The sequence below is a fragment of the Miniopterus natalensis genome, chromosome 15 (assembly GCF_054644295.1).
Source record: "Miniopterus natalensis isolate mMinNat1 chromosome 15, mMinNat1.hap1, whole genome shotgun sequence".
NCBI classification, from domain to species: Eukaryota; Metazoa; Chordata; class Mammalia; order Chiroptera; family Miniopteridae; genus Miniopterus; species Miniopterus natalensis.
In genome coordinates, this window is record NC_142095.1 from 8,761,902 (window position 1) to 8,785,916 (window position 24,015).

At 47.6% G+C, this 24,015-nt stretch overlaps 1 protein-coding gene across 1 annotated transcript in view; it reads right to left on the reverse strand.

The window, feature by feature from the left end:
- ITGA9 (integrin subunit alpha 9) overlaps positions 1–24,015 on the reverse strand; it is a 227,934-nt gene that overhangs the window by 65,584 nt on the left and 138,335 nt on the right. Inside the window, exon 18 of the mRNA XM_087824862.1 lies at positions 15,274–15,424. Coding sequence (XP_087680988.1) covers positions 15,274–15,424 — 151 coding nt within the window. The remainder of the gene's footprint in view (positions 1–15,273; positions 15,425–24,015) is intronic.

A 24,015-nucleotide genomic window follows, 5' to 3' on the forward strand; every position in this document is an offset into this window, starting at 1 on the left:
TTGCCAGGGCAGGACGATCTATTCCTTCAGAGGCAGCCCTCAGCTGACTGGGACCGGGAGCTGGCAAAGCAATGCTCGGGTCTCCTATCTGGTAGGTGAGCATTTTTGGGGGGGCTTTTATTTTATATGCTTCTCAAAAGGTCCAGGCGCTAGCAGCAGGGACCTCAAAATCACACCCTGGAGCTGGCTTTTCTCCCCTCCTTCCTGGGACCTGGCTCCCATAAGCCACCTGCATCACATTCTCATTTCAGGCCTTGCAAATGGCAGCAAATCTCAGGAACAGGCAAGGTCTGAAAACGACTCCTTTGTGAGGAAAGGTGAATCAAAAGCCCAACAGTCCAACTGAGGCTGAGAGGGAGATTTCCAGAGGTTCGCGGGGAAGAGGTACCCTGACAGCCTGAAGGGCCAGCAGGCAAGACTCTCAAGGACAAATGGCCCTTCCAGAGCAGGCTGGCATGTGTGCAATGGGGAGGAGAGAGGGCGAGAGTGTAAGAAATTCACCTGTCTGGGTTCTTTTTTTTTTTATATCTTTACTGATTTCAGAGAGAGGAAAGGAGAGGGAGAGAGAGATGGAAACATCGCCGATGAGTCACTGATTGGCTGCCTCCTGCACGCCCCCGACTGGGGATCGAGCCCACAACCCGGGCATGTGCCCTGACTGGGGATCAAACCCCGATCGCCTGGAACCTAGGCCAACGCTCAACCGCTGAGCCAGGCCCAGCAGGGCCACCTGCCTGGGGTGTTGCTCTGCAAAACCACACGTCCTCTAGCCTTACTTCCATCCTGCACTTCCACTGTACCCCCAACGGCAAGCCCATCCCATGGAAGCTGCTGGACCCTCCATCCACCTTTTCATTTCTGCTGCCCCATCCATCAGGCGCCGTTAGGAAGAGGCGGAATGGGTGCCTCAGGCAAGGGGGACCCCACGCTGGGCCCGGCCCTGACATCACGCTCCTTCTTTCCCGAGGAGCAAGCCAGGCACTAGAAAGCGGGGTGAACGGTGCCTTTTACCAAGCCCAGCTGCTCAGTATGCAGACTCTTTCCTCTCGGTGCCCAATTAATTCAGGAGGCGCGAGCGAAATAAAATGGTTGCTGTATGCCTCCAGCCAAGTCAAAGAAACCTATTTCCCAAAGCCAAGACTAACAGTGCAGGCTAACGGCCCGAAAGCCAAGCAGAGAGCAGGCAGGGCGGGTGCTTCACGGAACACACATCGTAACCCCGAGCCGGGAAGCGGGCTGGAGGTCTCAGTGCCCCCCTGCGCCGGGCTACACTTTCAGAGAAGCCGAAGAAAGGAGGAATTATTCTGAACCTAGATTTGCTTTTCTTCAACAATTTGATAGGCCATTTGGCTTTGTGACTTTTAACAGACCATTCCCTTTTCCAGGGGCTTGTCCTATAAGTAAAATGTAACCTTTTAGGTCTTTTATAGCCTTAGCTTCTGTCCTCCGAGGACAAGGCTCTGATTTAAAGCTTGGACTTTTTTTTCCCCCTCCCCAGCTGCTTGAAGATCGGCTGCCATCATTAACGACACAGTGACTTTCAGGACAAGGAAGTTCATGAGCAACAGACAACTTCAGCGGAAACAAATGGTCATCAGTGTCTTTCACACAGGGAAAGCAACAGTGCCCAAGACAGAAATTCAGGAAAAACTGGCCAAAATGTAGAAGACCACACCAGATATCATCTTTGCGTTTGGATACAGAACCCATTCTAGTGATGGCAAGACAGCTGGGTTGGCATGGCTTATGATTCCTCGGATTATGCAAAGAAAAATGAACCCAGACATAGACTTGTAAGACACGGCCTGTACGAAAAGACAATGACCTCAAGAAAACAGAGAGAGGAACACAAGAACAGAATGAAGTCAGGGGTCTTCAAAGGCCAACGTTGGTGCTGCAAAAGTGAGCTGGAGATGGGACGACAGATGAAGTAAAGTAAAGACTCTTCAGTGGCTTTATCTGGGGGGACTACAGATTTTTCATAAGATGATTAATAAACTAAGAACTTAAAAAAAAAAGATTTAAAGCTTGGGTCCATCAACTGGCTAACGACCATCAGCAATAATCAAATGTGTAAATGGTTCTTTTATGATGACAATTCTGGCCTCAATTAAAACGTTTCTATTTTCAGAAGGACAGCTATTTTGGGGGGGAGCATCTTCTAAAGTAAGAAAAAAATGATAAATGTATATACCCTTTCTTCCCCAGACTTAATTGTTAGACTAGAACTTCATAACAAATAAGTACATAGACATTTTTCTATGGCATTTAAAACATACTTGGAGGCTCCAACATTAATGCAAAACTTAAGCTTAAACACACACACAGTCTCACTCTGCTGTTTGTGGCAGACATCTGACTGTGGGCCCCAGCAAGGCCTGCGTCACCTGGCCCTGCCCAGTCCTTCAGCCTCCTTCAGGCTCTCCGCTCACTTCCTCACTCCATTTTAGCTACACTGCCTTTCCCTGCAGCGGCCTGTGTTCCTTCCAGTCCCAGCATCTTTGCTTGTCCTGAAAACCTCCCCCGGCACCTCAGGAAAATCTTCTTGGCACCCAAGTGTGTTTCCCTTACCACAGTTACAATCAACTTCATGAAGAGCTCTTCAGATATCTATTTCCCCGACGGACTGTAAGCAGATTGAGGGCAGGGCCTATGTCTGTTTTCCTCATGTATCTCCCATGCCCCCTACATGTTAAACAAACAATCTCTATTTGCCGAATGAGTGAATGGAGTTGTGATCCTGCTCACAGTCAAGCCATTTACGCCATTCTAAGCGCCCACTTTCCCATCTGTTCCTTCAGTACTCTGAGGAGAAGTAATTCCTTTAGACCTGTAAAATATACATGAATGGTTATCTGTCCAAGGCCCAGTCCTAAACCGCACAAGCAAGGAGACCTGTGTTATTCATTCAGTCTCTTGTTGATAGAACTTGCCTTTGACTTATTTAGAGTAAAACAAAACAAAAATAAGAGGTTTTATCCCATGGAAAATGCAGCTATCTCTACAACCCAGCATCACCCCATTGCATACTGTACACCCGTAAATTAGAACATGTCACAAGATTCCAGCAGTTATATAAAATAATCAATCATTCAATACCCTACCAATTTCCTTGGTGTCTATAAGACCTTCACACCCATTGTGCTGATAACACAAAGCCACCAGCATCTCCTCTTCCAAGTATCCAGTGTTCAACAGGTAGATGTCCAAACAGGAGGGACTGTGCTATTCCACTTTCCCAACCGCCTTAAAGGACAAGACTTTCATGTGTGGTCTTCCTTCCAAGTTCACTTGGGGACAAATTCATTCCAGAGAGGAAAACCCCAGGGTGAGGCTGCTGCCAAGCTCTCCAGGATCCAGTGTGGAGACATGCAGGCACCGCAGGAGAGCGAGCTCCAGGAGGAGCTGGTGGGGAGCTGGGTCTGCGTGCCAGCACCCTGGGGATACTGAAGAGCGCCTTGTTCAGACAAACTGCAGCTGTCCCTGAAAATTCATCAATGCTCCTTTGCCCGTTGCCTCCCGCGCAAGAAAACTGGTCATGATGTAATGAGAAAGATCTAATTCATGAAGCCCCTGGCACTGCGGAGGGGAGCAGCCACAGAGCCACGCGGGCAGCCAGCACACTGCATCAGGCACATAACTGAGCCTCTTTATGCAAAGAAGACGCAGTGGGCACGCTGGAGTCGGCCTGTCTGCGCCCAGGTGCCCGCTGTGGCTCTTCCTTAGCCTTGCTGAGTCTTGGTTTCCCCATCAGGAAAACTGAGGTCATAATTGGACATACCCATTGGGTTGCTGTGAGGGTTAAATGCGTTGGTAAAGGTTAAGTACTGAGGGCAGAGCCTGGCAAGTGCCCCAGTGAGGGTTAGTTTCTGCTGCCCGCCACTATGATCACGCTGTGTAATTTCCAGGGTGAGGAGAAAGAACGTAAGCTTTCTGCTTGTTGTTGCAAATACCAGAAAAAGCCTGGCACCAACCTGACATAGACCGCACAAGAAAGAAAACTACAGACAAATCTTGTTTCTGAAAATAGACACATCAATGCTACGTAAGGTGTTAGTAAACTGAGTCCAGCGACATATTAAAAGAATGACACACGACAACCAAGTAGAGGTCGGAGCTTTTAAAATAGAATTGATCTTATTAAAAGGTCAAAAGAAGGAAGCAATACGAATAGCTTAATATGGCAATCTTTTAAGTCTTATTAGGTAATTTCGAAAAGTTGTAATTTCAGTGTCCCAGTGGATCAAAAACTTTCCATTTAACTGAACTGGATTGGGCCTCATTCAGAACAAAATGACTCAGAACAAATACTTACAAAGTAGATTTATAGTAGGCTGTGTTACAAAAGTAAGGTACTCCAAACAGGGTCATTTCAGGGAAAAGATTGTGGTCACACACACAAAAAATCAAAACCTATCTGATTGGTCAGATCACTAATTTGGGAAGCTCCTGCTGTTATAACAAAGCCTACTTATGAAAAGGGGGCCTATCTGTTTCAGGTCTGGGTACCCAGACACAGACCCAGAGATGAGGATTTGAGATTAAAGATACATAAAAAATATGCTCCCAGAGGGACCAGTGAGGGTGGGGCAAGCAGGATAGCGGCCTGGAGGAAATGAGGCCAGGATGTGAGCTCAGGCTGAATCCCACAGAGGGTGGACTCAGCTGCTCCCACAGGGGAGCTCTGGAGTATGTTACACCCAGAACTGTCCTGACCTGGGGTGCCCGCTCTCATACATCCGCACCAGTGATCGGCTGGTCAAGGGCTGCCCAGGATGGAGCACTGTGGTTCTTCATAGTGGCTCTTGTAGCCTGAGGCCAGTCCTCCAAAAAGAGTCACAGATGCTGGGCGTGAAAAGCGAACCAAAGTGGAGTATGTGTGTGCAGGTGGAGGGTACACAAGGCAGGAAGGGAGTGGAGGGGATCAGGGCGGAACACCAACACTGTTGGCGACATCAGCCAACTGGAGGAAGGACTAGAGTAGAACCCTCATGTCCCTGGGGCTGAATCTCCCACAGGCACCCCGGTCCGTGCCTCAGGCTTGAGAAGGTGACCCTAACTCTACTGGGAATGTCAGTACAGTTGTAGCTCCAGGAAGAAATCAGAACCGAAGTCAAAATCAGAATCAAACTGGAGATAATAAAGAACCGTAAATCTCTGATAGCAGCACTCATGCAATTGGTTTTTAGTGTTAGCCTACTGATCGGTGAAATCATGGGTTTGCTTTCTAAGGTATGGAAAGCATTTAAGAGAGTCTGAGAAAATTCAATTGATTAAGCTGGTGTTTGAAGTTAAGTGGGAAAGTCTATTAGGTTGAACCGTCTAAAATTGCCAACATTCACTACTTTTGACCTATAACAATATCAATTTAATATGGTTCGATATAAACCTCTTATGTTCCTGTTTTTACTGTAGAAGTTAGACAGGTACTATGTGAATATGCATAAAAGGGTAGTTGTTCCAAAAGAAATGAACTGGATATTAGATACAATGCTAACACAAGTGACCATCCCTTTTCATGCATGAAACCTCTTTGGATTGGGCAGAATCTTAGACATAGAAGGAAAGCATATTTGACGAGCTGTCAGTATCCATCGTGTTAATGCACTTCCGAAATATGATTAACCAACTATGGAGCTCAGGTTGACAGCTACCAACACGCTCATTACAGTGGAGACCAGAAGAATCTTCGCTAAGCCTGCCATTGCTCCATGACCTTCAAGTGCGAGGCAGAGAGCTAGTCCAGAAGAAGAGAAATTTTAATATTAGAAAGGAGGGAGCAAAATCATTACTTACATATGAGAGGATTTCTACCCAAGAAGGCCTCGCTTAATAAAACTCAAAAACTAAGGTAGAAGTTCAGTAAAGTCACCAGTTAAACTTATACCAAACTTGAAAGCTTTTTTTTTTATATACACATAACATGCAGCCATAAAATATAATGGGAAAGGGCCCCATTTACAACAGCAAGTACCCAGGAATAACTAGAACCTGAGGATCCGAGTGGAGGAAATGCTGCTGCTCTTCTGAGGGACAGAAGAGGAAAAGAGGAAACAGACAGCAGATTCTTAAACAAACCCAGAACATGTACCGAAAGATGTATACATGTTCTTCCAAAATGAAAGTACATATTTAAAATCATTCCAACCATGTGGCAATGGGATGTTTCTGAGCTTGCAAGAATGGTTTATTTGAAATAAGCATGTGACACTCACTAGGCAGAAAAAGTTGAAAAAGCTGAGCACTAAAGGAGAAACTTCTTCCAGATATTAAACTGTCTTATAAAGCTTCAGCACTTCAAGTTCATGGCATGACACTGAGGTAGACAGATCAGGAGACAGAACAGAGAAATCCAGAAACAGATCCAAACACAAACAGAAATTTGGGATGTTAATTCCTTTTGGTTCTTGTAAAGAACCCACAGCAGAGATGATGACACTCAAGCCCAGGGGACTGCAGCTCACATTCCCACCCACATGCACAAAGGATGCTCTGGCAGGAGGGAGCGGCTGACTTCCAACGTGGAGGGAGTACAAGGAACCCCGCGGGCATGGCCTGGTCCATCAGCTGTCACCCCTAAAAGGCCCAGACCCAAAGTTGACCCCTTAGTGATGAGTTGCAGCACCAAAGGACTGAGCTCACACCAGGACAGGCCTGATCCTACACAGCAAGACTCTATCACCAGGTGGGGGTAGCATTTCTCCACTTCTCTCATTCTTGGTGGTTTGTTTTTCAAGGGAGATAAGAAATGAGCATGCCTCTCCAAATCATTGCATTGTTTAAAAAGAGCAGTCAGCTTAACAACTTAACAACTACCAGTGTAATCTAAAATTTAATAACTGACACAGTAACCGTAAGGGGAATAGAAAGATAGAACTATCCTTTATTTATAGCCATCCTTCATCCATTTGTCCACTCAACAGTACTGAGATCCGACTACATCCCAGGCGCTGCTGTAGGTATTTGGGATGAATCAGTGAATACGGTCATTCCATACTATATGGAGCTTATAGTCCCGTGGGAGAACCAAGGCAATCAGCAACAAACAAATAGTATGTCAGGTCGTAATAAGTTTTATGAAGAAAATCAGGGTGAAGGAATGAGATGGGAGTGTTTGGAACAGTAGAACAGTAGGGTATTTCTAATCAGGTGACATTTGAGCTGAGACAAGAAGGGCTTGAAGTGGGTCATGTGTATATCTTGGGGAAGAGCCAGTGCAAAGGCCCTGGGGCAGGAACAAGCTTACCATGTTGCAAGGAACAGCAAGGAGGCCACTGTGGCTGCAGTGGAGAGGATGGGGGAGAGCAGTAGGTGATGTGTTCTGAGAGGCAGCAACTGTGTCAGGTCTTATAGAGCTTTATAGCTTTTGTAAACAATGAAGCTTCACAACGAGATGGGAAGTCGCTGGAGGGTTCTGAGCAAAGGGCTGTCAGGGGGCAAAGGTATTTTGGAGGATGACTTCTAAAAAATCCTAAATGCAGTCATGCAGAGCCTGAAAGATCCTTGGCAAAAGGGAAATAAGAGAGTAATTATGCTAATCGTTTTCCTGTTTGTGATTCATTCTCCGTCTCTCCCCTTTCTGCGGAGTATCTCAGAGACGCGTGCTTCCCAAAGACCTCTCCCAGATTTCTGCTGTGGCTGCTGATCCCTTCCCATGGCCACGCTTCCCTTCCTCTCCAGTAACAGGACCTGAGTGAGTTTGGGTTGGCAATGTGCCCAGCTAAGAAAATTCATCTCCCAGCCTCCCTTGCGGCCAGGGGTAGCCATGTGACATGGTTCTGGCCAATGAGATGGACATGGAAAATGCTAAATGGAGCTTCGGGAAAGCTTTCTGAAAGGGGCAAGCCTGGCCTTGTCTTTCTTGCCACCCGAATGCAGCTGCAGTATTGAATGTACAAACCAAGAAGCATCATGTACGAAGAAAGGCTGAGCGGCCAGACAGAAGGAACTGGGTTCCTGATGGCATCGTGAACTTGCTCACCAGTCTCAAAAGATCCAATTCTAGATTTATTGTTACAAAAGAAAAATCAAAATCTCATTCTGATCAGCCACTAAAACTTGGCTTTTCTGTTACATGCAGCCAAACACATTCCTAACTGATTTTTAAAATCGGCTGTTTAATCCACTTGCTTAGGAGAAAGGGCAGGCTGGCTAGTTATCCTCAGGTGCCTGGGTAAGAAAAACACCAGTGGCCATCACGCACCAAAGGGCTACAGAAACCTTGACTATTTGTAAGTCTGGCTTCAGAGGGGTGAAAAGACGGCTCTGGCAAGCTGGGTTGCAATGGGTTGCAACTATGCATTCATGTTCTCTGTGAAATTCCATGGGCACCTACGCTTGCGGCTTCCCTCATTCAGATGCTGGCAGAAGTACCCTGTGTGCCACCGACACTGAGAGTATCACACAAGAACCTCAAGAGTTCAAAGATCTTGGTCAATATGTTTGCAACATAACCTTCAGAACACAAAGAAAACCAGCTGATGGTAAATGTACTGTAGCAAACTCTTTCAGTGGTCCCCCCAGATCCCCTTGGACCCTCTTGATATGCCCTCTCTCTGGCTTCAGTTTGCATTTGCTTCCAAGAGCCAGCATCTGTCGACATTCTTCGGAGGCCTGACCTCAGGCTACCAGAGCCACTCTGTCCACACCTCACCCTCAAAAGGTGGAAAGTGCCTGGGAAATTATCCTCTGTAAGTGGTGCTTGTGGGGAACAAAAAGCCCAGCTTCCAGGCCTTGAGATGAGATGGTGCTGTGTGCACTTTAGAGCTCCCCTTGCAGGACCAGGCTGGAGCCACCCTCTGTGGTCCTTTGCCTGAGATTGTACCCTGCTCTGTCCTGCTCCCCCATTCCCTGCCTGTCTCCCTGGGGAGCTCATCCCTCACAAACCACCTGGCATGAACCCTCATCTCAGGATCTGCTTCAGGGAAACCCAGTCTAAGACACTTCCATTCCTCTGGATTTTTTTAGTTTTCTTTTGTTTGCCTTAGCTTAGCAGGCCATTTCCATGGCTTTCTTTTTAAGAGGTGCGATGCTGCTTTACCAAAACAATTTAAAATCCAAGACTCCCCTTCTCCCCTTAGAAGAGGAAATTATTAAATTGCTGTTTTGCAGTTCATTAGAAAAAAACCATCCAGAGGTTTAACACATGTTTTCTAGGCTCCCCCACCAGAGATCTGCCCAAGTCCTGCAGCTCTGGGAAAGGGCCTTCTTAATTGACCCTTGTCACAGCTACAGCTCTGTTGACATTTCTAAAGCAAAACGCAGCCTTCCTTCCAAACGTGGTGAATACACAAATGAAGCTTTTCATATATGTGAAAACTGAGCCCCACGGTGAAACACTGGGGCCACGCTGTGACTTGAAATGGACATCTGGGTTTCCCCACCACTTCCTCGCTGCCGGCTGCCACAGGAAGGGCCCTGCCCTTTTCTCGCGGGCACAGTTACACTCCGGGTTAGGATCTCTCCGGCTGCATGGCCAAAGAATGCCAATTCAATGGCCACAGGTAATCCAGGTGAAGAAAGGAAAACAAACCTGGAGTTGCTGGGGTATGCGGTCCTTACCACCCACCCTTACCCTCTTATTTAAAAATTTAAAATAAAGAATTTTTTTTTTGGTTAATCCTCACTTAAGAATATTTTTCCCATTGATTTTTAGAGAGAGTGGAAGAAAGTGTGGAGAGAGCGAGAGAGATGTGAGAGAGATACATCGATCGGTTGCCTCTCACACATGCCCTGACCAGGGCGCTGGTCGGGGATCGAACCTGCAACCCAGGTAAGTGCAATTAACTGAGAATCAAACCCAAGACCCTTTGGTGCGAGGGCAACACTCTAACCACTGAGCAACACCACCAGGGTTCACCCTTACCTCATGGAGAGGAAGGTCAGGGCCTGTAGAAACAACTCAGAAATGCCACAGGTCTCTAGGGACCGTGGGATTTACCTTTGACAGGCCTGATGGGAACACCAACCCAACTGCGCAATAGAAAGGGCTCGCTGCTATTAGAGCCTCAGATGGGCTGGGAGCCAGGTGAGGTTTTTCTGCCTGGCATTAGGCAGGAAGTTCAAGGTAAAGTCACCAGGGGGCTTGGGGCACTGGATTAAAGACAGGAAAGGGGCGGAAAAGACTTATTATTTTCTGAGTATCGATATCCACCCTCAGGGCTCTCTTACAAGGGCGAGCAGTGAGTTCATTCATCATCTTAATGGCCCAGCAGAGATGACTATAAACATCTAAGGGTTGCATTTTACTCGGGGCTACTATTAACTTGACGAGAGACACCGGAGAAAGCAGAACACAATGAAAATCAGTTCCTGCCATGAACCAGAGCAGTGGAAGGGGGACAAAGGCTGTTGGAAATCTGCTTACACAACCACGGGTGGGGTGCACCCATTTCTGAGCGAACCCTTCTGAGGAGCAGTGTTTGGCTTCCCGGCCCCGCTGAATACAGTTCATTTCGTTGCTATGTACGGTTGCTGCTTCTGTGGGGAATGTTCTGTCTGACAACAGGCCCTGGCACTCCCACAGATACAAAGGGAGACAAACACGTCAGTGTCTGTCTTTCCTGCTCCACCCAGGTTAGAAACCAACGGATCAGTTTTATCGCCTGGCACCATCTTTGCGATGTGCTTTGAAAGTGAGAAGAGAGAAACTCGGGAGAGAAGGGACCACCCTTTCCATGGTCAAGGTAGATAGAGATGAAGCATCGCTTTACAAGAAAAACAAACTTACGAGCCCTCTCTGTCTCTTGTAAAGGATCAGCCGCCTAAAAGCTGCCGGAGCTGACCTGGTGCTTTTCCGCCCCCAAGGCCAACTTGGAGGCCTCGTTTGACATTGGAACTCAAAGCACTCACTCCTCAGAGAGAGCAAATCCGGGCTTTTCTTCCAGAAACTTCTAACACTGTCCCACCTCCCACATTCGGCCCTGCCATGGGAGGAAATGAAAGGACAGAGGGCCCATCCCTCAGTCTCAAGGTTAGAAGGCGATGCAACGACTAGCTCATGAGCCGAATTCGGTGACTTATCACCAGCGGAAACAGCGCTAACCTGAAAGCTGTAAAATGAATGTCATTCCCCGTTCTCACTGGCCTCTTTCCTCCAGCAATCCCAAGGCGAACCTCACCTTCTGACATCTCTGTTTCCTCTCCCTTGGCTCTTCCTCCAGATGTCGTCTCCAGCCTCTGCCCTTCTGTTTCCTCAGTCCAGACCCTCAGTCAAACACAGCTGGGCCCACCGGTGCCCTCCTGATAAGGAACGTGGGTTCCCCCTCTGGCCACACCCCTGTGGCCTTTCGGGCCAGTCGTCTCCTTGCCCCACCTTCCATACACAGGGCCTGGCCCTGCCATTGCTTCTGGAGCACTTCATTCCCATTCTCTGAACTCTGATATTATTTACTGCATGTATCACATATATGAGCCATTATATATCTGGATTTTTAAAAGTCAACGTCCCCAAACCAAATAGTCCAATATTCTAGCTAAAAGTAAATGCGGGAGAAAAAAAAAAAAATCAACAAGCCTGATTAAAAACAAACAGGAGCCACAAAAGCAAATACAAACATTTATTGAACTGACACATATTTACTATGTTTCACGTGAATTCTCACGTAACTGTATTTTTTTAAGTAAAGGCAATTCGTTAAATGCAAAAATATGTTCACTTTAACACCGTCTCTTTCTTGACAATGTAAGCGCATTTACGCACACATGTGCACGCGCATGCAGTCTTTTGTTAAGACCACGGGTCTTTACTTGAAAGGAAGCGTCAATACCCTCTGGCTTACACACTTTGTGCTATATCCTTGCTCTGTTCCCTCCTCTCCCTCAGCTTAATCGTGGTCTGCTGTAGGTGATCCATATACACTTTCTGAGTAAATGAATGAGCTATTGGAGGCGTTGTTTAATCCTCAGCACATCTTATTTTATAGAGAAAGAAACTGAGGTGCAGACAGAAGACCCTTGGTCTGAGGTCACAATGACGTGAGAAACTGAGCTACAGTGTCACCCCTGCATCTGAGCAGTAGCCAGAGCCTCACTTGTGCTCTTCTCCAATTCCTCTGCTTGGTATTTTACTTTTCTCCTCTAAGAACTTCTAGAATCAAAACTCCAGCTTAGCAGCTTCTCGCAATCACTACAAACTACAAACATTCTGGCTTGAAAATGGTTTTCGAAACATCATTAGCTTCAGATATTCCATGGGCATTTTGGGGTTCACCCTCCCTGACCACCTCCCTCCCCTCAAAACACACTCACACCTGATGCCCTCAAATTCCAATCTCTTGGCTGGTTTGTCTGCCACGCAGGGATGGACGCAAGACACAGTCAAGGCTGCAGACAGACTAGGTTTACCAGAAGTACAGACCCATGTGACACACAGGTAGGGACGAGAATGGGACTCGAACATATGGAAAACAGCTAAGCTGGGGGTCACAAACTGGTGGCCTATGGACTGGATGTGGTCCGTGGACATGTTTTGTTTGGCCCGTACAATGTTCAAAGAACATTTTAATGAGCTGCCAAAGTCATGAGATTTCACATAAAAATGTGGATTTCTGGCTTTTACTGAAAAATAGGAAGTCTGGCAGCACTGGCTGAGACTCCCACCTGACTACCAAGGACCCTGATGAGAGCTAGATGAGGCTGGAACACTCCGTTTTTCCACTCTCTGCTGCTTCCCAGTGTCCCACATCTGGCCCTTTCTCCAATTTATAGCACCTGCCTTCTCACATTAGACCCACAGTGAAGTTCTGTTAGGCCAATTTACAACTTCTGGAAGCCCCGAACGTGAGGTGCTCATGTTGGTGGTGCTTCCAACGCTGTGTGCATTTCCAGCAGATGCTGGTGAGCTGCTCAGATGCCTCACACCTTGCATGGGGCTCCGCCCACTGCCAACTGCCAGCGTCTGCATCTCTGCACCTGAGGGCATTTTCCAGAACCGGGTAGGCTGCTCTGCACATGCACGTTAGAGGACAAGAGTACTGGGGAATGCACATCCCCAGAAGGCCTCAAGCACTGACTCTTTGGGAGGGGGGTCAATCCCCCAGCTCCCTCACCCCTGAGGTTTGTATTTTGCTCTGTTTCCCAGATGTGCCCTTGGGGATTAAACCCCATCATGCACTGCAGCAGCTGATTTAACGGCACCCTCTTCATTAGCTGCCTCCACCTGCCTGTATCATTTCCCCACCTCCCCACCAGTGTTTTCTGCACCTCCCAAATAAGCTAATGGCCCTCAAGTCTTTGCTTCAAAGTTGGCATCTGGGAGACCCAAACCAAGAGAGCACTCCTACTATGGAGAAGAGCCGGGCCAGGGAGTCTGTCTCTGTTCTCCCATCCCTCCCAGCACCCCTCCTCTGTAACTCCAGTGCAAGCTTCTGTGTCCCCTCTGTATCCACAGGTCAGCTGACTTGAAGCTTACACTGTCCATGTTCATGTCTGTTTCCATGTGCACCAGAACAGTCATGCTATCAGAATAGCACGGAGATGTGCTAATGAACCCAGCCCCGTCTCTGAATTTCTCTCTCTCGGTCATGCGAGACATCCAAGAGTGCAGGATTCCTAACAGACAAGCAACTTCAGCACAGGACAGCAGGCGTCAGTGTTCCTAAAATGTCCTGAGGTCACCCCCCATAGGAACGTTCCTGGCCCTTTGTCCCGCATGGGCAGCCCCTTTCCATCTTGCTGGATTCCTCTCCTCTGCCCTCTCACCCCTGTACCAGCCCAGCTCTCCCCTTCACTGCCCAAATAGATTGACCCACCCCACCCACCCACCTTAGCTCTGCCATGCTGACACTAGCTGACACCAACTTTTCAGAGACCCATCCATCTACCCTCTGCCTTTATCTAAGGATTTAGGCCAACCCAAGACTATCAGTTGCAGTAATGACTTGCTTCACCTTGTCACATCTGTGCTTCCAAGCCCCTTCTCAGCACCTGTAGAGCAGCTGGCATCTTGTGCCTTAACTGCTTGCTGACATGCCTTTCACCCACTGTATGTAGCCAGAGATGCTGAAACCCCACAGATCCTTGGTTCTCTCTTGCTGGGGCAGGGCCTAGACCAGGGCCAATTTCTAGGGCGTAGAAGGTGAATGGAAAGGATGCCCTTCCTGCAGTCCTTCTTAATTATTTTGGGGGCCTCCCCCAACCCTGGAGCTCCTCAACCTCAGAGTCTGAGGTGACCTCTGAGAAAGCTCTTGGAGCACTGCCATGCTAGATGGCTCTGTATGCTTCAGTTGCCCCCTAAGCTGGGCAAGATTGGCACAACCCTGCCAGAACTACTGAGTCTGACAGGACATGTGCTTGAACAGAAATAAGGCTGCCAACGGGTTTGACGGTACACCCAGTGGTCATCTGTAGGCAGGGTGAGCGGTTTCCTCAGAAAGTGATTTTTGTTCCATTTTAACATGGACATCAAGCCACTGCGATTCAAGGCTATAAATGCTCTGAAAAGCTGCAAAAATTCCCATCAGAACCGCTGTCAACAGTTAGAGCAACTGCGATTCAAGGCTATAAATGCTCTGAAAAGCCGCAAAAATTCCCATCAGAACCGCTGTCAACAGCTAGAGCAACCACGGGGTGGAGTAAGGTCTGTTCAAACCCACCCATTCCTCCTGCTGCCCACCCAGAAGGCCTGTCCTTTCTCCCCAAAGGTGGTCCATCAAGGCAGATTATACGGCAGGAGAGGCTCCCAGCTCCTCTCTCCTTTCTGAGTCATGCTATTTAAACCCCAATTCATTCAAATAAATTAATTCTCTCTCAAAAGCTCACTCAATTCATGGAGATCATTTAATTTCCTCAATTCCCTCAGATATGTCAGGAACAAATAAATATGCCGAAGTGTAGGCTGATGAACATGACCCTCGAATGAAATCATCAAGTGCTGATAACAAGCACGCTCAGCTGCAATCCCTTCTCATCTCTTATCTGGTTTTTCACAACTACTGACCCAACACTAAAGCTCTCTGAACACGCGCGTGCTGGAGACAGTGGCCACATCATCGCGGAGAAGAGACCAGACATAAACTGTATGGAGAGGGTTCCACAAGGGACAACAGGGTGGGAGACACTGACACTGCTCTGACACTCGAGGTATTTATAGTTTTCTCTCTGGCTGTACCAACATACTTTCTAAGTCCAGGAGGAAAAAAATTCTAATAGTCTCAAATGACACTCCACGTAACAAAATAGTCTTTGCAGAATCACTGCACATTCTGAGCTATGATGCAAGTCAGAAAATGCACGAGACGGACCAAACGCTCTCTTTCGGGGTGCCCTCCTTACCTTCTGCCACATGTTGATAAAGAAGAGCTCCCGGGAAACGTTGAAGGACACGTTGGCATCATAGGCATCATCACCGAGGTTGGCGATGGAGATGTTTAGGGAGATGTTCTTCACAGCCCCCAAAGCCAGATAGGGGGTTTTCTCATCAATGCTGCAATGAAAAATTATCAGCAATTAATGCCCTGAAGCTTTCAGCTTTCACTGATATAACATGAGCCATCGTGGGGGAGCTGAGGGTGGGGGGCAGGAACTCCATGAGGATCGGAACTACAAGTCCCAGGAACCCCATGAAGCAGCCATGCCCACCTGGGGCCTAGGTTAGATCCCATGAGCCTCGGTTTCTTCTGTGCTGCCCATCTCACTAGGCTGATCTGCGGATCACATGAAATCTTGTACATCCAGCTTGGAAAATTATACGACGCTTATATTCTACAAGAGTTCTTTCCTTCTTGCAGCTTCAGGGAGACAGAAAACACAGACAGAGAGAAGCAAACACACAGGTCGGATTGTGATAAGAGCTATGGAGATAACTTGCCAAGGGGTAGAAGGATTGGCAGCGCCGGACTTGGAGGGAGAGTAGTTGCAGCACTAACTGGGGTGGTCAGGGAAGCCTCACTGACGAGGTGCCCTCTCAGTGCAAGCCTAAAGGAAGGAAGGGGGCAAGATACAAAGGTATCCGGGAACGAGCGAAGGAACAGTTGTGCCTGGAATGTCCAAAGACTGGCAAGGAGGCCACTGTGGCTTATATATGACAGGGGACAATTGCTGGATGGCCCCTGAACAAATGGAGGGGCTGCCTCAGCTGGTATGAGGTGAGAGACAGGCACATATGGGGCAGATGAATTAACAGATGGGTGTTAGGAGCAAGGAGAGATTCCCTTATGATTGCTTCCATTTTACATGAAATAAAAGCTGAGTCAAAGACTGGAAAGTGGGGGGGAGGGGAGAGGGGATATTTGAGGGATGAGGAGAAGAGGGGAACAGCAGCCAGGAGAGTGGAGAGTGGCTGGTCCATCACTGGGTGGGTGGAGCAGGGTGGAGAAGAGAAGGAGGGTGAGAAGGGGAATGAAGCGGTGATAGGCCTGAGACTGATGATCAGTGTGTGATGTGAGCGCTGGGCAAAATAAATTCACACGGGTGACCAACCTTTGATTGGCCAACCAGTGGACGGAAAGTGTGGTCAAGCATATGGGGGTCTGTATAATGAACAGTTGATCTTTTTGGCCACTCAGCATCCTGACACCTTCCTGTGTGGCAGAAACCTCAAGATCAGTGGGAGGGGCACAGCAGAAGAAAGGGTCAGGGTTGGCTGCCAAGGTGTGGCCAGTTAAGTGCAGTCCTGTGATCTAAGGGTGGGTCAAGTGGCCTCAGTGTGGTGAGCAGATGCTCCAAACTGCGGTCATGAATTTTGAGAATTGCCCAAAGCCACCAGGGCCCTCCGAGATCATCTGAGGTGGCCACGGAGGATTGGGAGCCCAGAGGTGGCATCCTGGGCGAAGCCTTGTACCTCCTTTGTTTCCTGTAATGATGATGGTTCTCCAGCTTTCCTAGCTAAGCTCTGAACCAGCCCATATCCTTCCAAAAAATTCCTTTTCTGTTTCTTTTTAAAGTATGTTTTTATTAATTTTAGAGGGAGAGGAAGGGAGAAGGAGGGAGAGAGAAACACTGATTGGCTGCCTCCTCCATGCCCCCTACTGGGGATTGAGCCTGCAACACCGGGCATGTGCCCTGACCTGGAATTGAACCGGCAACCTTTTGGTGCATGAAATGACGCTCAACCAACTGAACCACACCAGTCAGGGCTCCTTTTCTATTTAAATTATCCAGCATACAGTTGTTGTTGTTTGCAACCACTGATACAGCTACTAGAGCATGAAAGATAAGAGAACTATCCAAAATCTCAGTAGGCTCAAATATTTTGAAATACAGATTTGGGGGGAAGGAATCCTCATTACCCAACCACGAAGAGAGAACCTCACGTTCCTGCATGCCTGGCACGTCAACAAGAAGACCATGTGCAAGGAGAGATCTGATGGTCTCATTGTTGGAAGCAAGAGCTCTAAGGATCCAAACAAGATGTGAAAAATTAACTTAGAGGAAAGTTTCAAATTCTTGACTGGCCTCCAATAAATTATGACCCTGACCTCAAGCTATGTGGCAATTATTTATTATTGTTGGCCATTTTAATTTTAAACAATTGACGGGTTATTTCTGTCCTCTTGTTTGCTTTTGTAAGATTAAAGGAGCAATCCTGAGGCCTTGAGGAGTTATGACAGAGAGAGTGCTAACCTTGCTTTATCTTGAGAAGGAGTTGCTTAAGCACTCACAAGTAGCCTAGTCACCTCAGAGAATATCCACAGGTTCCAAATGGGATATTAAATAGAGAGGGAGCATAAAAAAGCGCAGGACCATGGGCAGGGGTACCTCCTTATTATTCCAGTTTTGTTGTCCATGATCAGCCACCTTGGACCAGGGCAGGGTTGTCTAACCTTCCGCTAGCCCCAAAGCTTAGACCCTTGTCACTTAATCATGCAGCAAGGTCCTCCCCAGGGTCTCAAACATGTGACTCAAACATGGCTCAGTGACTGAGGGAAGCCAGGCACCTTCCAGGGCATACCGTAAACTCAGGCTTTTTTAAAAAGTGACTCGAAGCTGTGTCACTCCTCCACAGCTAAAACCCCCATGTTTAAAACAGAACATCTCTGTTTCCAAAGCTATTCTTAGAAATGAGATGTAATGTAATTTGCCTGGTGCTGGGTACTTTCAAACATGTCATCCTTCTGAAACCTTACGACACTGTGAAAGGTTCCTGATGTTTGTTCCATTTTTAGAGATGAGGAAATTGAGATGCAGAGATAGGAGTTGTGCTGGGCTCAGAACTCAGTGCCTCCTAGGTCTTCAAAGCCCACTCTTTGCCATCGCAGCCCATGTTCTCGAGCCCCTCACCTGCCACACCCAGGTGTGACCTCCCTCCTGGGTGAAATAAATGCCCCCAGTTATGAGCTCTTCCAGCCCCACGTGCTCCACCATCCTGCATATCACTTACTTACCAATGTTGTGATGACACATTTATTTGTGCAGATATTTGATTAAGAGCTGTCTCTCTCCCATTAGGATCTAAGCACCAGGGGGCAAGGGCCCCTGTCTGGTTTTGCTCATCACTGAAATCCCAGTGATAGAGTTGTGCCTGGCGCACAGTAGGTGCTCAACAAACCCTTGTGGAATGAATGAACATGCACACCATCCTATAAGAGATCATCAACTCAACCTTTGCATTTTACAGGTGAAGACCCTGAGCCCCCCAAGAGGGAAATGCTCTTTGATCCGGGCCACGCAGCTATCTGGGGGCTGGGCTGAAGTTAGTGCCAAACTTCCCCTGGCATGAAGGCCGTCTGAGCCACAGCTCTTACATAAATTCCATCACAGTCAGGAAGGGCTTTGGCAAGAAATATCTTTTCATGGCATCTGAAAAGAACAAGACTCCACAAAGACTGACCTCTGACAGGACTGTTGAAAGAGTAAAATGACCAGGCATAAGGTTATAGTGCCAAATATTCCCTGGGTGCTTACTTATGAAGTAAAGAACAAGCTTTCTAATTTCCAAGGAATTTTATTCCCTGAAAAAATGGCCCATTAATTTTAATTTGCTTGTACAGTCTTTTGAGTGGGTCATGTTACTCTGAACACCTACTGCTCTGATGTTCTTTGATAAGAGAGGCATTATTAATAGTCAACATGAGAACCAACTGTACAGTTTCTAGAGAGCTTATCTCACCACATCTGCAGCCTGCTGGAAACGTATTGCTCATTTGCTATAAAAAATAACAACTCTCGCTGTCCTAATACATGTCACAGCAGCTGTTTTTGAAAATGTTGGGTTTACATTGAAGTCTGGCACAATCCACTCAGTACTCCCAATGTCAGCTGTTACTGCTGCCATCTTGGTGGCTGCGTGGTGCCGGAGGGTCACTGAAGGATCTGTTCTGTGACCTCGCTCAGCACGTTCCATGAAGCGTGCGTGCCCCTCGAAGGTTCTTGTTGGAAAAGGCAGTGCAATCCCGGCTCAGTCACCATGTGCTGAACTACTAGGGCACTAAACTGAATTCTCCCCCTTCTACCATCACGGGAACAATTTTATACAGACAGTGTTTTGTGAAGATGCTAAGGGAAGAAACTAAAGTAGCTTAATGGTGTTTAATAACTAATTTTCCTTGACTTTGATGGAGGCATTCAGGATGGTTCCAGACACCTTCAGCACCCCTGTTGGGCAATCTCCTCGGTGCTTTGTTGGCAACTATCAGTTTTTCCACTATTAGAGCTTAAACTTACAAACGTGAAAAACCCCATAAAACCACAGTTGCTTGTCTGATGTCTTCCTATAATGTGGAAAGGAGCAGGGGATGGACATCCTTGCAGTAAGATCAGTGGGAGGCCAGGAGAATGCGTAGGATGCATCCAGGTTCCCATGGACTTGAAATGTCAGAGTTTGGAGTTGATCCTCTGAGGCCAGTGACCTTGAGTCACCAATGCCAGGGGTGCTGAATGTGACTTGTTAATAAATAACAAGGCACTAGAGTGAAGGTATTACAAAACGTAGTAGGCTACGGGTGGCTCTACCCATCCCCGTGGGTCTTATCACTGTAACCTGCACAGGCTGCAACTCAATCCCCATCTTTTGCTGAAGGACTTCTCTCTGCAGGCCACCAAAGTGCCAGAGAATCAAGCCCCCGCCAGCCGGTGGGGATGACGGATGGCAACTGGTGCATGATGACCTCAGCTCCCTCGCCCACTGGGGAAAACGACACTGAAGTCCCTGTTTCGGCTCCAAGGCTGGGCTGTCCAACACGACAGCTACCAGTCGCATATGGCGCCGCGCACTCGAAATGTGGCAGGTCTGCCTTAAGTGTAGAATACACATCGGATTTCTAAGGCTTAGCACAATAAAAAAGGATATTAAAAAAATCTCAATTGTTGTTTTAGCATTAATTACGTTTAAACAATTTTTGGCTATCTTAAATACGATTTGTTTTACAAGTTTCACTTTTAATTTTTCAGGGTGGCTACCAGAAAATTTTAAATCACCTATATGGTTTGCATTATATTTCTATTGGTCAAGACTTTTCAAGACTCTCAGTAAATACTATGTATTTTGCTTCTCACAATATAATATGTGTGATTGGTGCTTAATCTTCAATGGTACATATTTGCTCATGTTACTTGCAAAGTAGAGGTGTAGAGAAAATTTAAAAAAAAGGGGTAAAAATAAAATTGATAATATTTAGCCTCTAAAACTCACTTGCTCATAAGAATGTAATGAAAACTGAGAAATGTCACAAATGAAAAAGTGTACCACGTGTGTGCTTTACTTCCCCACAAAGTAATTTTGAGTTCACCAAAATCTGATGCCCAAAGTTGTACACTGTGCAAATAAACCTCACTTATTTTTATTATAAAAACATTTTTTCATTTAAAAATAAGAGCAGCAAAACATGTCCAAAAAGGATATTGTACCAAAAGGTATAATACTAAATATATATAAAAAAGCAAATCTAATCTTCTTTTAGCTTTTAATGTACTCTAGAGTGACGGGAGTTGTTACTTCTGCCCAGTCTTAGCCTTGTCCTGTAGTCATTCCCACGGCCCCACATAAACCCAGGCCTCGGGCAGCCCCCTGCGGTTTACGGCCTCAGCCCTGAGCCACCCGGTGCTCTACACCATCAGGTGGCCCTCACGCTGACTTGCTCAGGATCCTCTCATTTCACACCCTACAGTATGTTTCCCTTCGTTCAACACTCAGGGCACATCTGGGACCAGCCTGCTTCTCAGGTGTTCCTGCCCTACCTCTGCTTCCACTCGGCTTCCCCTCCTGCCTTTGGTTTCCCTGCACACGCCCCTCCCCGCGACTGGTCGGACTTCAGCTGAATCCCTGGGCTGATGTGCTGGCATGGCTTGTCCCAGACCTCCACCGGCATCTACTGGATATTGCTCTACTTTCAAATACACTTAAAAAAATCTAAATAGCAACAGTTTACATTGATTCATTTCTGCTTTTGTTTTAAATCTGCAATTTTAAGTAGTTTTAATATTTATATTGTTCATATCCTTCAATACTGCCTAACCCAGTAAGTGAATTGTATGTGTGTATAGATGTAGGTTTTAATGTTTTCCAACAGTGGGTGATTAGGCCCTACAGTTGGAGATGGGCTTCACCTCGCACAGTGCTTTATAAATCCCTTCTAATCATGCAACACAGACCCACATGGTTATTAACTCCGGATAGGAATCCTGAGGCACCTCTGTAAGGCATGTCAATTAAAGTTTATAGTGGGGCAGGGAAATGATGCCTGGGACTGGATTTCTGGTTGGAAAACCACTTACATGCAGCCAGAAATACCCCGATCTCCCTGCTATGTACCCACCTGGGCCAGTTTTATAATCATCAAGAGAGAAAAGCATTTACTAAGGTGATCTGAGCCAAAATAGTGGTTTCCCTAGCAACATGCAGATAATTAACATATGTTACTTTAAAAAAGTAACGTGCCTAATATCCTCGCTGACTTCACTCGCATTAATCTGGCCCTAGCTCTGGCTCATTTAATAACTGATGCAGGGACAGAATCAGCGCTTGCTTCAAAGGCCATCCCCTTCCTAATGAGGCAAACATGAGAAGCCAGAGGGCCGTCCCTGGCCCTCCAAGCAGCTTAGGCTCCTTCCTCCTGCCCCATCTGTTTAACTGTGAAAAGAACTGCTGGTTCCCAGCTAGCAGAGGAATTCCAATCCTCATCAGCCTTTGCTTTAGGAGCAGTTTCCGGAATCACTAAATCTTCGGGCATCTGGAACAGATCAGCGAGGTTCACTCGCTGGAAAACTGGATTAAAGGCAGAGAATACTCGGGGGGGGCAGAGGAATTCCCAAGGTCTGTGAGCTGCTCAGCCGTCTGACGTCATGAGACAGGGATGGTGTGCAGTGATGTATGGCTTCACCGAGCAATGGCAGGGCGCCACCTGATGTCATACATAAGCCGCCCGTTCAACCCGGCCACTCACTACACACTCACAATGCGACGAGTGGATGTGCACTTCCCAGAAGCTGGCAGGTCAGGCAACTCAAGAGAACCAGGTCAGCATGGCCACCGTGGTCCTCTGACCCTGATTCTAGCTCAAGAACCAAATAGGGGACGTAAATGGTCACAGACAACAACACGTAGTGAAATGACGAGCCTCCCTGGATTTGGAATCATTTTTCCCTGTGAGATGAGCAGCCACTGGGGCAACGGGGGAGAAGGTGCTCAAGGCTGTGGTCTTGGGCAGAGTCTACTTGGCCTGATTGACACCAGGGCTCTGGAGCAGAAACCACTGCATGGAATTACCCTCACTTGACACAAAGGCGGGGACTTTTGGTACCCAAATCAGTCGGTCATTGGCTGAGGGTGCCCCAGGCGGGTGTAACCTCCCAGGGTGAGGGCCATTCTCCAGGCCAGAGGTGGAACAGCTGCGAGCCCTCGGCAGCCAACGCTTACACAGCTGGGAACCTGGCACCTGCACAGCAAAGGGAGCGAGGCACCAGCATCCACCCAGCCTCGTCATTTTTGGATCAAGGTCACCTGGCATTGTCAGGGACGAAGGCTCCTGAAGCCCAGAAGTTCTTTAGTGGTACCTCCCCTCTCACGGCAACAGCAATGAACTGTGACTTTTGGGTGGTTCATGTTTTTCCCGAGTCTGTCACCTTTGGCTGTGGGGGGAGGGACCAGTGACCACTGGGGACCGTCCCTCCTCGGCCACAGCTGTCCTTGGCTTTTCATCTGTGAAGAGCAGCAGGGCCGCCTTCCAATCAGCCCGAGGTAACGTCAGGGGGCTCAGAACACACTTGGGAGAGGAGCTAACGAGGGTGTGTGCACAGGAGGAAAATGCGCGTGGAGGAAGATTTGCTTCGGAAAACGAAACCACTGTGCATCTTCGGGGTTTGGCTTTTCTTACAGTAACTGAGTCTGTGGTGGGACGGCTGAGTCTAGAGTTAGTGGCCAGAGACCAACAACACAGTCACACAGAATAAACTGAAGATCTCAGCGAGGACACAGCACCTGGCTCCCTGCCTGCTCTCAACTTGAGAGTAGAGCGGAATGGAGCTGCTCCGCTCTCTGGGCAGGTCCTTTTCTTGGGCTGAACGTCCAGTGAATGGAGCCTCCAATGGTTGGCTACATTTGGAAGCCAAGGAAAATACTACCAAATAAAATTTTATTAGGTACACCCGTGAGGTAGACCCAGACTTCCCAGGTCGCTTGGGAGGGAGGCCAGCTAGGAGCATGTTCCCAGCTGCTTGCGTGGCTGCCATGGTTACCGCTCAGCCCACCTTCCATGCTCGTCAATGGATTCCCCATCCTCTCACCCTCCAGATGGAAAATCTCCATCGGTGTCTGCCGAACAGGAGGGCTGTCCTCGAAATCCAGAATTGGTTGGGATAGATTTCTGCGGCTCATGTATTGGAGGGAAGCCCTGAAAATGAATTTAACTCCCCAAGGGAGAAAGGTCAGTTCCCATGGTGATGGCCCACTGTCCCTATCCTCACGTTGAGGCCAGTAAGCCATTTAGGAAATCAGATCATCCCTGAGGTAGGAAGGAATTTCCTAAATTGGACAGCAGCACATCACAGTGGGAATGAGAGACAGGCCAGGTTCCCAAAGTTGCCACAGCTATCTATTTATTTATCTATCTATCTATCTGTTTGTTTGTTTGTTTTTAAAGA